The following is a 13,096-nucleotide window of genomic DNA, read 5'->3' as shown; positions in this document are numbered from 1 at the left end:
CAGGCCTGAAACTCCCCCAAGATGCACCAGGCCAGGTGTCCTGGCAAGTCCTAAGCGGGAGGGATTTGGAGCACCATGAGGGTTGTCACGGCTGCACTGGAAAAGTCCCTGGTGAGCCAGGTGGCAAGTGGCCAGCCTCTGGGGCTTCCCCCACAGAGCTCGGCACTGCCCCTCACTGGCCCATCTCCTCACGCCCTGTGACATAGGGGTTTCTGGGCCTGAGGTCCCCCTCCATCTATTCCTCCAACCAAGACCAGGACTCCTAAAACAAACTTCTACCTGATCATCCACAAGACTATGGTCCAGATTCCAGAATGCTTGTTCTTATTTCTAAAGGGAGAAAACATATTATTAAAACTATGTATTTTGGGGCCTGTGTTGTGGCATAGCAGGTAAAGACACTGCCTGCAATGCTGGCATCCCATATAGGTGCTTGTTCAAGTCCTGGCTGCTCCACTTCCAATCTCTCTCTTTGCTAACGGCCTGGGTAAAGCAGAAGACACCTAAGTGTCTGGGCCCCTGCTACCTACCTGGGAGACCAGATGAAGCTTCTGGCTCCTGGCTTTGGCCTGGCCCAGCGCTGGCCATTGCAGCCATCCTGGGAGTGAACCAGTGGATGGACCGAAGATCTGTCTCTCCCTCTGGAATTCCTTCAAAATAAACTTTTTTTTTTTTTTTTTGACAGGCAGAGCGGACAGTGAGAGAGCGAGACAGAGAGAAAGGTCTTCCTTTGCCGTTGGTTCACCCTCCAATGGCCGCTGCGGCCGGCGCACCGCGCTGATCCGATGGCAGGAGCCAGGAGCCAGGTGCTTTTCCTGGTCTCCCATGGGGTGCAGGGCCCAAGCACCTGGGCCATCCTCCACTGCACTCCCTGGCCACAGCAGAGGGCTGGCCTGGAAGAGGGGCAACCGGGACAGAATCCGGCGCCCCAACCGGGACTAGAACCTGGTGTGCCGGCGCCGCTAGGCAGAGGATTAGCCTAGTGAGCCGCGGCGCCGGCCCAAAATAAATATTTTTTTAAAACCTAGCATTTTATTTTATCAACATGGCTTTGTAATTTCTTTGCTCACCACTTAATTTTTAAAACCTATTTAAAAATTTTTAAATTTTATTTTCATTTCATTTGAAAAGCAGAAAGAGATCCTTCATCTGATGGTTTATTGCTCAAATGCCCCCAACAGTAAGGCCGAACCAGGCCAAAGCCAGGAGTCAGGAATTCAATCCAGGTCTCCCGTGTGGGTGGCAGGGACTTAATTACGTGAGCCACTGCCTGCCATCTCCCTGAGTGCACGTCAGCAGGAAGCTGGAGTCAGGAGCAGAGGCAGGATACAGACACAGACACTCCGACAGGGGATGCAGGATCAAGAGGTATCTTTAACCACTGCACAAAATGCCTGCGCCAAACCTTTTTATTTTGAAATACGGATTGATAGGAAGTTAAAAGGTTGGTACAGGGAGTAGGCATTTAGCATAGCAATTAGGATGCCTTTATGCCCTGGGTTCAGTCCCCAATTCTGGCTCCTGATTCCAGGTTCCTGCTAAGTAGACCCTGGGAGGCAGTGGTGATGGTGCAAATAGTCGGATCCCTGATACTGGATTCAGTTCCTGGTCCCTGGGTTTGGCCCCAGTCCAGCTGTGTCCATTGCAGGCATTTGGGAAGTCAACCAGCAGATCGGAGCTTTCTTGCTCCCTCTCTCTTCTCAAATAAATGTGTTAGAGAGGTCCTATGAAACACTCATTCACCTTCCCCCACAGTTATATCTTCTACAGCAACAGTACAAGATCAAAATCAGGAGTTTGCCACCAGTGCAGCTCTATTCCACTTTAGCACACATAGGTAGATTTATGTAAGCACTTCCACCATCTAGACACAAAACTTTCCCCTCACAGCTTCTCCAATATCTCCTTGGAGCTACCCGCTTTATAGTCACACCTGTCCCCACCATCCATAACCCCAGGCAACCACTCACCTGTTCTCCGTATCTAAAACTCTGTCACTTCTTTTTTGTTTGTTTTGATAGGCAGAGTTAGACAGTGAGAGAGAGAAAGGTCTTCCTTTTTCCGTTGGTTCATCCCCCAAATGGCTGCTAAGGCTGGCACGCTACGCTGATCCGAAGCTAGGAGCCAGGTGCTTCCTCCTGGTCTCCCATGGGGTGCAGGGCCCAAGCACTTGGGCCATCCTCCACTGCCTTCCCGGGCCACAGCAGAGAGCTGGCCTGGAAGAGGGGCAACCGGGACAGAATCCGGCGCCCCAGCTGGGACTAGAACCCGGTGTGCTGGCACCGTAGGCGGAGGATTAGCCAAGTGAGCTGCAGCACCAGCCTAAAACTCTGTCATTTCAAGAATATCACCTCTGCAGCAGCCCTGTGACAGAGTAACGGAGGCTGACCTCTGCCCTTCTGCCTGCAGCTGCAATCTGGGGCAGGGCCAATGCCACCCGGGGAGACAGAAGGGACTGACATTCCTGGGGGCCTCGAGGAGCCTGGACTTAACACAAGAGCCCTTCCTTGTAGTCTTGACTCCCAACCCCCTTGCCAGCCTCCCCTCCTTCTTGCTGGAACATCCTTAGCAGTCCTTTCACTAAAGAGCAGTCTGGCAATCACTGTGCGTCACAGGCCTGCTAGTGTCTGGCCTGCCCTTAGTCACAATTAAGCAGAATGACATTTACGTCTCCTCAGCACTTAGGAAATCTGTCTCCGCTGGACTCTTGTGTTGGTAAGGGAAACTCGATCCTTGGAAGGTAACCTGCCCTTTCTTCTTTTTACAAGTAGCATGTGTGATCTCCTCCTTATCCTTAAATGGTTCTAATGTCACGCATCACAGTGAACCACACATGTAATAAAACCTGAGAAATTCAGCTCACATGCCAACGTGCATCAGCGTGAACAAAGAAAATGAATCCCCCCATCTAGCCAAGACAAAAAAAAAAAAAAAATCAAAAACCACCACCAACACCTCCAGGGGTCCTTCTACAGAGCTGACCGAAGGCTGCAGTGGCGATCCCCGCCTGGCTCTTGTGCCCCACCTCCACCGCCCACTTACAGGTGTCCTTACTTGGGCGGACTCTGCCAGCCAGGAAAGTCACACTCATGCTCTATTTCCTCCACAGCTTGTTTTCCAGGAACCCCTCATGCCGCACATGGCTACAGCTCACTTCAAGGCTCTGGAGGACTCCAGTGCAAGGACCACAATTTACTCAGCACCGTCTCCTGGTCTTGACTGTGTGCGCATGCATCATCATGCCATCCTGAACACTGCTCCTGGGAGCATTCTTGTCCCTGGGTCCATGTGTACTCCGTGGAGTGCTGGGGCAGAGGCAGAAAGAGAGCGGTCTTCCATCTGCTGGTTCACTCCCCAAATGGCTGCAACAGCTGGAGCTAAGCTGATCCAAAGCCAGGAGCCAGGAGCTTCTAGGTCTCCCATGCAGGTGCAGGGCCCAAGCACTTGGGCCATCTTCTACTGCTTTCCCAGGCCATAGCAGAGAGCCGGATAGGAGCAGCCAGGACATGAACCAGCAGCTGAATTGATGCCGGCACAGCAGGCAGCTTTATCTGCTATGCCACAGTGCCAGCCCCTTTCATTCCTTAGGTCTTAGATTTCCTGGTTGGGACTATGCCCCTCAGTCTGAAGACACCCTTAGGGGAAAAATATCTTTATAGAGAACGCTTATTTTGTTTTGAAAAAACAGTTTATTGAGGTTGCCATACAATCTGCCCACTCAGGGAGTACAATTCCATGGTTTTTGGCCTATTCACAGATCAGTGCGAGCACCACCACAATCAATTGTGGAACATTTTCGTTATCCGAAATGGATTTCCTTTTAACGAATCCTGGAGACAAAGTCCCTGGCTCTGTTCGTCTAAAACCATCTTGTAAGATACTTCTGTGGGTGTGGATTCTAAGGTGACAATTTTCTGTCACTGTAGTTAACATTAGTCATAGCTGAGGCACCTACTGCTGTCTAGTCCTTGCAAGGCAGTGTGGCTTCCTCTCTGAGGTCTTTTTCAGTCTTTGTATTTGTGTTCTATGATTTTATTAGAATGTGGCTAGGTCTACGTCATTTTAGAATAGGCCTGAGGCTCTCAGCCAGTGCTCCCTTCAGGAGGTAGAACCCATTTCTTCTCTCTGTGAACATGGCTGAAGACAGACTGGCTTCCAACAACCCGAATATCACTCTCAAGACCACGCCATAAAAGGCCCCACAGTTCCCTCCTGCTTTCTTTCTATGATGGCCACGCTGGGAAGAGCCAGCTGCCATGTCACGAGAACACCTAGTGAGCCCTGTCTTGGGAGCCTTCAGGTGACTGCAGCTTCCCCAGAGACTCCAGTACGGCCACCTAGCAAGGCCACTCCTGATTCCTAAAACAGAGAAACTGCAAAATCACAGTTGTGATTTTAAACTGCTGAGTTCTGGAGGAATGTGTATGCAGCAACAGAATGTGGAAAAATTGTAAGCAAATGTGTTTACTAAGCTCGAATAGATGTAAAAAATGTGCAAGGTGTGTAAAACTTAATGAATATGCACAAGGTGAAAGTACCCACTTAAAACAGCATATGGACACAGACTTCTATTTATTATTATGTTTCCTGTGCAAGGTGCTGGTCTTCTTGGATCTGCGTGCCGATTTTCAACAGTCCTGGAAAGTTCTTAGCCACTGCTTTTTAGGATTGCCTTTGCCCATTTTTGCTTCTTTTGCTTTCTGGAGCTCCAATTCCATGTTGCACAAGATTTTCTCTCTCCTCCTCATCTCTCGGCCTCTTGTCTGATATTATCAAATCTATTTATCTTGCTGGGCTGCATTCTGGGAAATTTCTTTTGTTTTATTAAGATTTATTTATTTTATTAGAAAGGTAGAGTTAGGGAGAGACAGAGAGATCTGCTATCTGCTGGTTCATCCCAAAAATGGCCACAACGGCCAGGGCTGGACCAAACTGAAGCCAGGAGCTTCTCCTGGGTCTCCCACTCAGGTGCAGGTGCCCAAACACTTATGCCATTCTCTGCTGCTTTCCCAGGTATGTTAGCAGGGAGTTGGATCAGTAGTCGGCCACCCGGGAATCAAACTAGCACCATATGGGATGCCCATGCCACATTACCCATTATAGCACAGCGTCGGCCCCGGGAAATTTCTTCAGATCTAGTTTTCCATTCACCTGTTGTCTCTTCATCTTTGTCTAATTCACAGACACAAGGTTTTTAATTACTATGACAATATTTTTTATTTCCAGACCATCAGGCTGGTTCTTTTAGAAATATACTCCTATTTTCCTTTTTACTTTATTTTTTAAAGGATTTGTTTATTGGAAAGCAGAATGAGAGGGGGACATCGTCCATCCCCTGTTTACACCCCAAATGCCCCCCATCAGCCAGAGCTGGGCCAGGCTAGAGTCGGGTGTCAGGAACTCAATACTGGTTTATCAATGCGGGAGGCAGGAGCACAAGCATTTGGGTCATCATCTGCTGCCTTTCCAGGCACACTGGCAGGAAGCAGGATTGGAAGTAGAGCAGCCAGCAATGGAAACAGCACTCTAACACAGGAAGTTGCAGTCAAAAGTGGCAGCTTAACCTGCAGCACTGCAAGCACCCTCTTTCTCTGGTGTTCTTTTATAAAGCCACACCTGTCTGTATGGCAATGGTCTGAATCTTCTCTCCACTTTACCCTCTTCAGGGCTCATCACCACCTTCTACATGACCTCCTCAGCTTTAACTTCCCATCTGTTAGTCTATTCTTTGAGTTACTATTTAGCTCTTGAGTTTATTAATTTTTTTTTTATTTGAGAGGCAGAGAGAAAGATTGAGTGCCCACCCACTGATGCATTTCCCTAATCCCAACTGTTGTGGCCATTTGGAGAGTGACCCACTGGATGGAAGACCTCTGTCTTGCTTGCAGTGGCCAGAGCTGGGCCTGGAAAAAGGTGAGAGTTGGGAAGCCACTCTAAGTCTCCCAGGTGGGTGGCAGGAGCCAAATTTCTTGAGCCATCACTGCTGCCTCCCAGGGTCTGCATTAGTTAGAGGTGGGCACTAAACCAGGCACCCCAATGTGGGACAGGCAGGCTAAGCATGCCTCCCCCTGAGTTTCTTCTTTAACAATGTATTCTTTAGTCTGAAGATTGCTGAGCAGTTCTTTGCTGAGTTACTAGGGTAAGATCCTCTTTCCTTGGGTACGAATCTCCCACTTGGTCACAAAGACAATGGCCTCCTTCTGTGTTGTGTCACTTCATTGAGTAACCACCGTGTGCAGCAGTTGTCATTTTCCTCTTTCCTGATGGGGTGCTTTTCATTTGGGACATTAGGATGCTAAATGCAGAAGCCCTCCCTTCACAAACTCTTGGGGGGCTCCCACCACAGGAAATCTCTAGCCCCGGGACTGGGCCATCAGGAGATTGGGATCCAGTCCCCAGGTGCCCAAGCCCTTCCACTGCCGTAGACAAGCATCCTGCTTGCACAGGAGTCCCAGAGGCACGGCGAGTCTCCATCCTTCGCCAGTCAGAGAAGGCCGCTCTGCTCCTGGCCGCCAGGAGTACATTTGGCTACTGTCACCTATCAGAGTCAGTCTTGGCCCTGCCTCCCTACTCAAGAGGGATCTGGCAGCCCTTGCTCTCAGCTACAGCAATTACCTTCTGGGAGGAGCTGACTAGTTTTAGTTTAAAGAATTCTACTGACTGCATGGGAGTACTGGTCTATGTATGTGTACACTCACTCCATGTCCATGACCTGCGTCCATGCACTGCCCACCAGCACTGGACACTTGTTTCTGGAACACGACACAGAGGGAAAAACGTATTAGATGAGGTAGCGCATGGGGCAGGAGGTTCAGGGGCAGCCCCTGAAGGAAACACAAGTGTGTGCTGGCCAGAGGCACCTGGATCAGAGCTGATGGAGTCACCCAGCCACCCTAGAGTCAGCACACTGAGTCTCGCAGCCCTGCAGCCAGGACCACACCTGAAGCCCATCCTACAGCATCCTGGCCTCCCTGTGCAGGGCCCTGTCCCAGGGGTACCCAGTCCAGCTCTGTGGAGTGGGGAGAAAGCTGCCTGGGACTGGACAGAGTAGGGGAAAGTGGTGCCAGTGGCTTCCAGTCTGCAGTGGTCCTGTGCTGAGGCTTGCCAGGTTCTCTCTGCCTTCTGTCCCACACTGTGAGGGGGTCCGCTGAGGGCCGGGACTTTGCAGTGGTCCCACAGACTACTACTAGTAATCTAGGCCTATGGGAGGTCTTAAGAGAATCCTCTCAACCCTGTCTCTGTCACCCAAGGGTCTTGAGCTGACCACTACTGACCACAGCCTGGTCCAGGACTTGGACCCAAAAGGTCAGTCCTGGGTCTTCCTGATCCTGCCCAACACAGGGATCACTCACATTAAGCATTAACTTGGCAGAATCGTGTCTTGGGGCCCAAACTCACAGCACCCTAGGACCTGGGAGCAGTGAACAGGTTTCTGTCACACACAGCAGTTTCCTTGTCTATTTTCAGAGTTATAAAAAAAAAAACAACAAAAAAAAAACCACAAAACTTGGAAATCAAAAAAGGTTCAAAATACATACATATGTACAGACCCAGACATGCCACAGAGCTCTGCCCATCAGGGTGACAGGGACACTTGGGAGGGCCAACCCAGCCCAGCCCCACCCCTGCCCAGCCCACCCACCTACAGGACAGGCCCAATGGCAGACAGGGCACAGGGTGCGCCTCAGTCGGAGTCGCAGGCCTCTTGTTCGGTGGTTGCGTTCACTGCAGAGGCGAGGCTGTCCTCCTGGCCTTTCAGCCTTTCCCCTGGGATAGAAGGCAGACAGAGGAGGTCAAGAGGGGCCCTCTGCTTGGGCCAAAACTCAGGGGTCAGGGCCGTCAGCCTGGCAGGCCCTGCACTTACGGATCAGCTCGGCGATGGCCCTCTGGGTGCGCTTTTCTAGCTTCTCCAGTTTCTTGGCCACGTCCCTCTTGAGGTCCCTGGAGCAGGCAGGGGCAGGAAGCTGAAAGATGGCCTGTTGCCCATGCTGCCCCCAATCTCTCTTTCTGTGTCCCCTAAAATCCAGCACCAGCCATCCTTCTCCGTTCCACTGAGGCAAGGGGACCAGTTCTGTAGCATCCCCCCCTCAAGGGGGACTAAGTCTGGGTGGACAAGGGTGGACAGTTCCTCAGGGATCCTCTCAGGGAGTGACTTGCGGGACCCATCATGGGCCCTGCCCCTCCTCCAGCCAAAGGTTCACCTCCAGCCCTGGGGGCTTCTGGAAGTACGCATGCTCTGGTTCTGGGTTTCCAAGGACATAGGCCTCATGCTTTTGTTTCTTCATGCCGTGCTGTCCCTAACAGAGACCCAGGCTGCTCGGAAGTGCGGGCAGCAGGGATATAGCCCCACCTCTGGCCCACAGCAAAGTGAGACACAAGCCTCACAGGAACTCTTCTGAGAGAGGACCCCGAGGGCTGGGAGGGAGGTTTGGAGAAGCGGAAGGATCCCTATTTACTGATGAAGTAACTGAAGCCACAGAGAAACAAGCTGGCTGGGGGGCAGAACAGGAGCAGAAACTTGTGTCTGCCTTCTCTCTGTCCCACCTCCACCCAGTGGCTCAAGCTCCAAATGGGAACGATCTCACTCTTTCAGAGAGGTGTCTCAAGAGGACTGCTGCTCCCTGTGCTGCCAGAGACCTCGCAACAGGCTCCCCGCATCAGCCACTCCCGTCCTCAGCACAGCAGCAGTCTCCTCATCGCATGCTGGCACCAAGCCCCAGTCGGTCTGTACCACCCTGCAAGCCTGCAAGGCCACACTCACCAATCAGGCTTCCGGGGGGCGAGGTTGGCCAGGTCCTGGGGAGGGAGGAGACACATCAGAGCTGGAGGGATCCCGTCCCAAGGGAAGTAGGGAGATAAGGTACAATGGTAAGGAAATGGGAGAGAGGGCAAGGGGGCAGTGAGGGGCATGGGCAAGTAGCTAAGAGAAGGAGGTGCAGAGGGAGAGCAGGTCGGGGGGTGGCCCGGCACTCACCACTTCCTCTATGATGGGCTCTGGCTTGGCAGCCTCCAGTTGCTCCTTCACCTTCTCTTCCACTAGAGGGCGCAAGACAACAAGGGAGGCCATGGGAAAGGAACAGCCACAGCACTGCGATTCGGCATGCTGGGAGCAGGGGAGGGGAGTGGACAGGCCCTAGGCAGAGCCCTCAGTTTCCCAGGAAGAAGGCAATCCCCTGGGGCCAGGCAGGGGCAGCACGTGCAGTCAGGAAGCATGGGCACTAATCTCGGCCTCAGCCTTCCCACTGGGCAAGGAGAGGGCTGCCTTGGTGGCCCTGTGAACGCCTTCCTTGTTCTGCCTCTGCAGCTTGAGTTCAGGGCTGCTGCTAACCCTGAGGCTAGCAGCCAGCTCCCCATCCCTCTGCTCCCTCTGGCCTTACTGGCTACTCACCCCACTACCACTACCACCACCGAGCCCCTACCCGCCACCAGCTGGGGCCAACACCATGAAGCAAACCACTGGGAAGTGTCTGGACATCAGTGCCAGTGCCAGGGGAAGCAGACCGGGATGTGGACACGTGGGCAACACTTTCCCTTTCCATAATGCATTTATTCATCCACTCTTTATACAAGGAAAAGCTGCTAACAGAAATGAAGAATAAAAACACTCTCCAGGGTGAGGGTGCAGGAGCTCCCAGGCACATGTAGTGTGCATGGCCAGAAGCAAGACTGACCCACCTCTGGCTTCTGTGCCACCTGCCCTCTGCTGGGTGCCCAAATGGCCAGCCCTCTGACCCAACTAGGGCCACTTCTGGGGCCACTGCAGGGCCAGGCAGGCGCAGCAGGCCTCTTCAGTGCTCACGCCCAGGACTATCTGTACACCTGTGATGAGGTGGTGGTCCTGGAGGCCCAGCCCCTGTCCTGGCACGGCAGGCTACTCCAAGATAGGGCGACACCTGCACCGAGGTGGAGGGGCAGCCCACCCACCTGCAACCGGCTTGGCCTGGGGTACCCTCCTCCTCTTCAGGTCCTCATCCTCCGGGACGTAGTTCCGCAGCCTGAGTTCCCTGTGAGAATAGAGAGGGGTGAATGAAGTGAGAGAGTGACAGTGGCCATGAGCTTCACACAACCTGAAGGTTAAAAACACCTTGGCTACTTCCCGGCGCGGCTTGAGCTCTTGGGTGAAGACAGGCACACAGGACAGAAGCAGCACTGGGACCTGAGCCCCTTCTGTCACCCAGCAGCTGCACGGCCACTCTCGAAGGTCCTGCCAGCACTGCAGGGGCACGGCCCTTTGTGGAGCTGTGGCCAGTTGTCTCCCCTGGATTATCTACATCTGACAGGTAAAGGGATGGAGGGTCGGACAAATCAGAGCAGTGAGTAAACATCTGAGACCAGGGCAAGGTCTGACTTCCGGCCAGCGCAGGGCTCCTGGGCCGGTTTACACCCAACAGCACAAGCCAGTGGTCACCTACTTGGTTTCCTAAGCCTAAACCCTTCCTCGGAGCCTGTGTGCCCTGGGGCCAGTGCCACAAGACAGGCAAGCAAGTGTTGGAGGACTTCAGAGGGGACATGGTTGTCCACAGCCAGTGGGACTGCAGGAGGACTCCAGGAAGAGGGGACATCAGGCCTGAGGTTGCAGTGAACAGCGCCAAGGCCCAGAGCCTGCAAAGGGTGGTCTTCCTCCCCAACAGCAGTGAGTGACCTGTGAGGGCCATGGGAACAGGCACAACAGTGCTCAAGGGTGGGCCAGTCATGATCCTCCTACCCAGTCCCTGCCCTGCCAGACGTCCTTAAAATGCTATGGAGAACAGGGCCAGTGCTGCGGTGTAGCAGGTAAAGCTGCCGCCTGCACTGCCAGCATCCCATATGGGCACCAGTTTGAGTCCTGGCTGCTCCACTTCTGATCCAGCTTTCTGCTATGGCCTGGGAAAGCAGTGGAAGATGGCCCAAGTGCTTGGGTCCCTGTACCCACATGGGAAACCCAAAGACCTCTCTTAATGCCTCTGTAACTCCACCTTTCAAATAAATAAATACATCTTTAAAAAAAAAAAGTAAAATAAAATGCCATGGAAGCAGACCCCTGACTTCCAGGAAGGAGGAAGAGCTGCAAGGGGCAGAATGGTGCAGTCAGTGGGAACTGCGGCCAGTGGCTTTTCTCTATCAAGCCAGGCAGAGTTGGCTGTACCAAGAGCTCACTGGGGCCTCCCTGGCTCACAGCTCACCAAATCCCAGGCCCCGACACCAGGGAATCATGTCCTGGGAACCCCAGAGTGCAGCAACGTGAGCTCTTGGAGGCCACAGAGCTTAATGGAAAGCAAGACCAACAGATGCAGAAGCGACCCCCATATGCCAGCCAGGGGAAACCGGGGTCGGGGGGAATCCTAGGCTCTGTGAGAAATTGGGAAATCCGTAGGAGAGAGTAGAGCCAGTGGGAACTCTACCGGGATCATGGCGCAGCAGGTATCTGGGCCTCCAGTCTCAGTCCCAGCCCCAGCTCCTGAAGAGCAGCTGGGACGAAGGAGCACAGGGCAGGGGCCAGGAGGAGGCCAAAGTCAAGAGGAAAGAACAGCAGCCCTGCCACCCACCACCGCTAGAGCTGAGCACTGGTCAAGCAGCAAGAATACTTGGGCCCCTACCGCTGTGGTATGGCCCAATTCTGAGGCTCAGTTTCCACATACCAACCAAGGAGTTGGTGCTGGTGGTGTCTAGCTCTATCACGCTAGGGTCAAGCCTTCTCCTGCCACAAGAAATAAAGATATTTGTCCTCCCTAATGCCCAATTAACAGTGTTGTCCCACCCCACCCTACCCCCAAACACATACATATAAGGGCAGGAATCTCTGGGAGAGGTCAGGGAGCACTGGGTTCTGCTGGGGTTTAGGCCTGGCCTTTACCAAGCAACAACAAACTAACAAGAGACATATTTTAAAAAATCTGTTTTCCTTGGAGAAGCACCAAGACCACAAGGATCTGAGGGGCTGCAGTGGCGGAGATAAGGCGAGTGTGACCATGTGTGGCAGGGTGACAATGAGTGCCTGGCATCAGCACCACTCCTCCCTTACAGCACTCCTTACTCCTAAGCAGAGACCAGGCAGAGCTTCCTGCACTTCCATGGGGCTGGAGAGAGAGGAGTTACGTTCATTGCAGGCAAAGAGCAGGACCCTGCAACCCCACCCCCAGCTTTGTTGTGACCCTGCCCGTGACATCCATCCTAAGGGCAAAGGTGAACCCCTTTTTCTCAAGGACTAAGACTGGCTGGCCCTTTTGTGCTGGGGTGTATGCCTCCTCATCAGCCCTAACAGTGGTCTGGGCAGCCCTGGCCTAACTGCCCACAGGAAGTCTTTCTTAAGGAAAATAAATAAAATACCTAGAGTCCCAAATTATCTCTAGAAAGTTTCATATACAACATCCAGGACTCAAAACCAAAAGAAAAAAGAGACACAGAAGATGCAGACACTGGAGTGAGAAATGAAATTTAAAGCCACAGCCCTTAGTGAAAGTCTAGGACAGCAGACCACAGGAAGAGAAGTTTTAGCAAACAAAAAGCTATAAAAATCAAATGAAAATTTTACAATTGAAACATATAACTACCATTACAAACAATATATAAAAAATTACACACACACACACACACACACGGACGTATAGAGCTGTGAAGTTGGCAAGTAAAGAAAAAACAGATGTACAGGAAACGGTGATAAGATCTAACACACAGGGGCTGGCACTGTGGCACAGTGGGTAAAGCTGCTGCCTGCAATGCCAGCATCCCATATGAGCGCTGCTTCACGTCCTGGCTGCTCCACTTCCAATCCAGCTCTCTGCTCTGGCCTGGGAAAGCATTGGAAGATGGCCCAAGCCCTTGGGTCCCCACACCCACATGGGAGACTCGGAAGCAGCTCCTGGATCCTGGCTTCGGATCGGCTCAGCTCAGCTCTGGCCATTGGGGAGTGAACCAGCGGATGGAAGGCCTCTCTCTCTCTCTCTCTCTCTCTCTCTCTCTGCCTCTCCTTCTCTCTCTGTGTAACTCTTTCAAATAAATAAATCAATCATTTTTTTTTTAAAAAAAAGAGAATGATTGAAAATTTTTAGAGAATTAATTAAAGAATTACACAGAATTTATAAGAGAATAATCAAGCCATAGGATAAAGCAGTAATAT

General features: G+C 52.3%; 1 protein-coding gene across 4 annotated transcripts in view; it reads right to left on the bottom strand.

Moving 5' to 3' along the window:
- CCDC12 (coiled-coil domain containing 12) overlaps positions 1 to 13,096 on the bottom strand; it is a 72,050-nt gene that overhangs the window by 9,857 nt on the left and 49,097 nt on the right. For 2 of the 4 annotated variants that reach the window (XM_002713330.5, XM_070050932.1), the window contains exons 4-8: positions 9,925 to 10,004; positions 8,975 to 9,036; positions 8,762 to 8,796; positions 7,865 to 7,941; positions 3,670 to 7,767 (exon numbers count right to left, since the gene is read on the bottom strand). In XM_002713330.5, coding sequence (XP_002713376.2) covers positions 7,685 to 7,767; positions 7,865 to 7,941; positions 8,762 to 8,796; positions 8,975 to 9,036; positions 9,925 to 10,004 — 337 coding nt within the window. In that variant the 3' untranslated portion in view covers positions 3,670 to 7,684. Of the gene's footprint in view, positions 1 to 3,669; positions 7,768 to 7,864; positions 7,942 to 8,761; positions 8,797 to 8,974; positions 9,037 to 9,924; positions 10,005 to 13,096 lie in introns of those variants that run through there. The other 2 variants (XM_051852521.2, XM_070050931.1) reach the window with 2 other exon arrangements.

Source organism: Oryctolagus cuniculus, chromosome 10 (assembly GCF_964237555.1).
Source record: "Oryctolagus cuniculus chromosome 10, mOryCun1.1, whole genome shotgun sequence".
Lineage (NCBI taxonomy): Eukaryota > Metazoa > Chordata > Mammalia > Lagomorpha > Leporidae > Oryctolagus > Oryctolagus cuniculus.
Note: the sequence above shows the minus strand (reverse complement) of the source record. Positions and strands in the feature narration are given on the sequence as shown.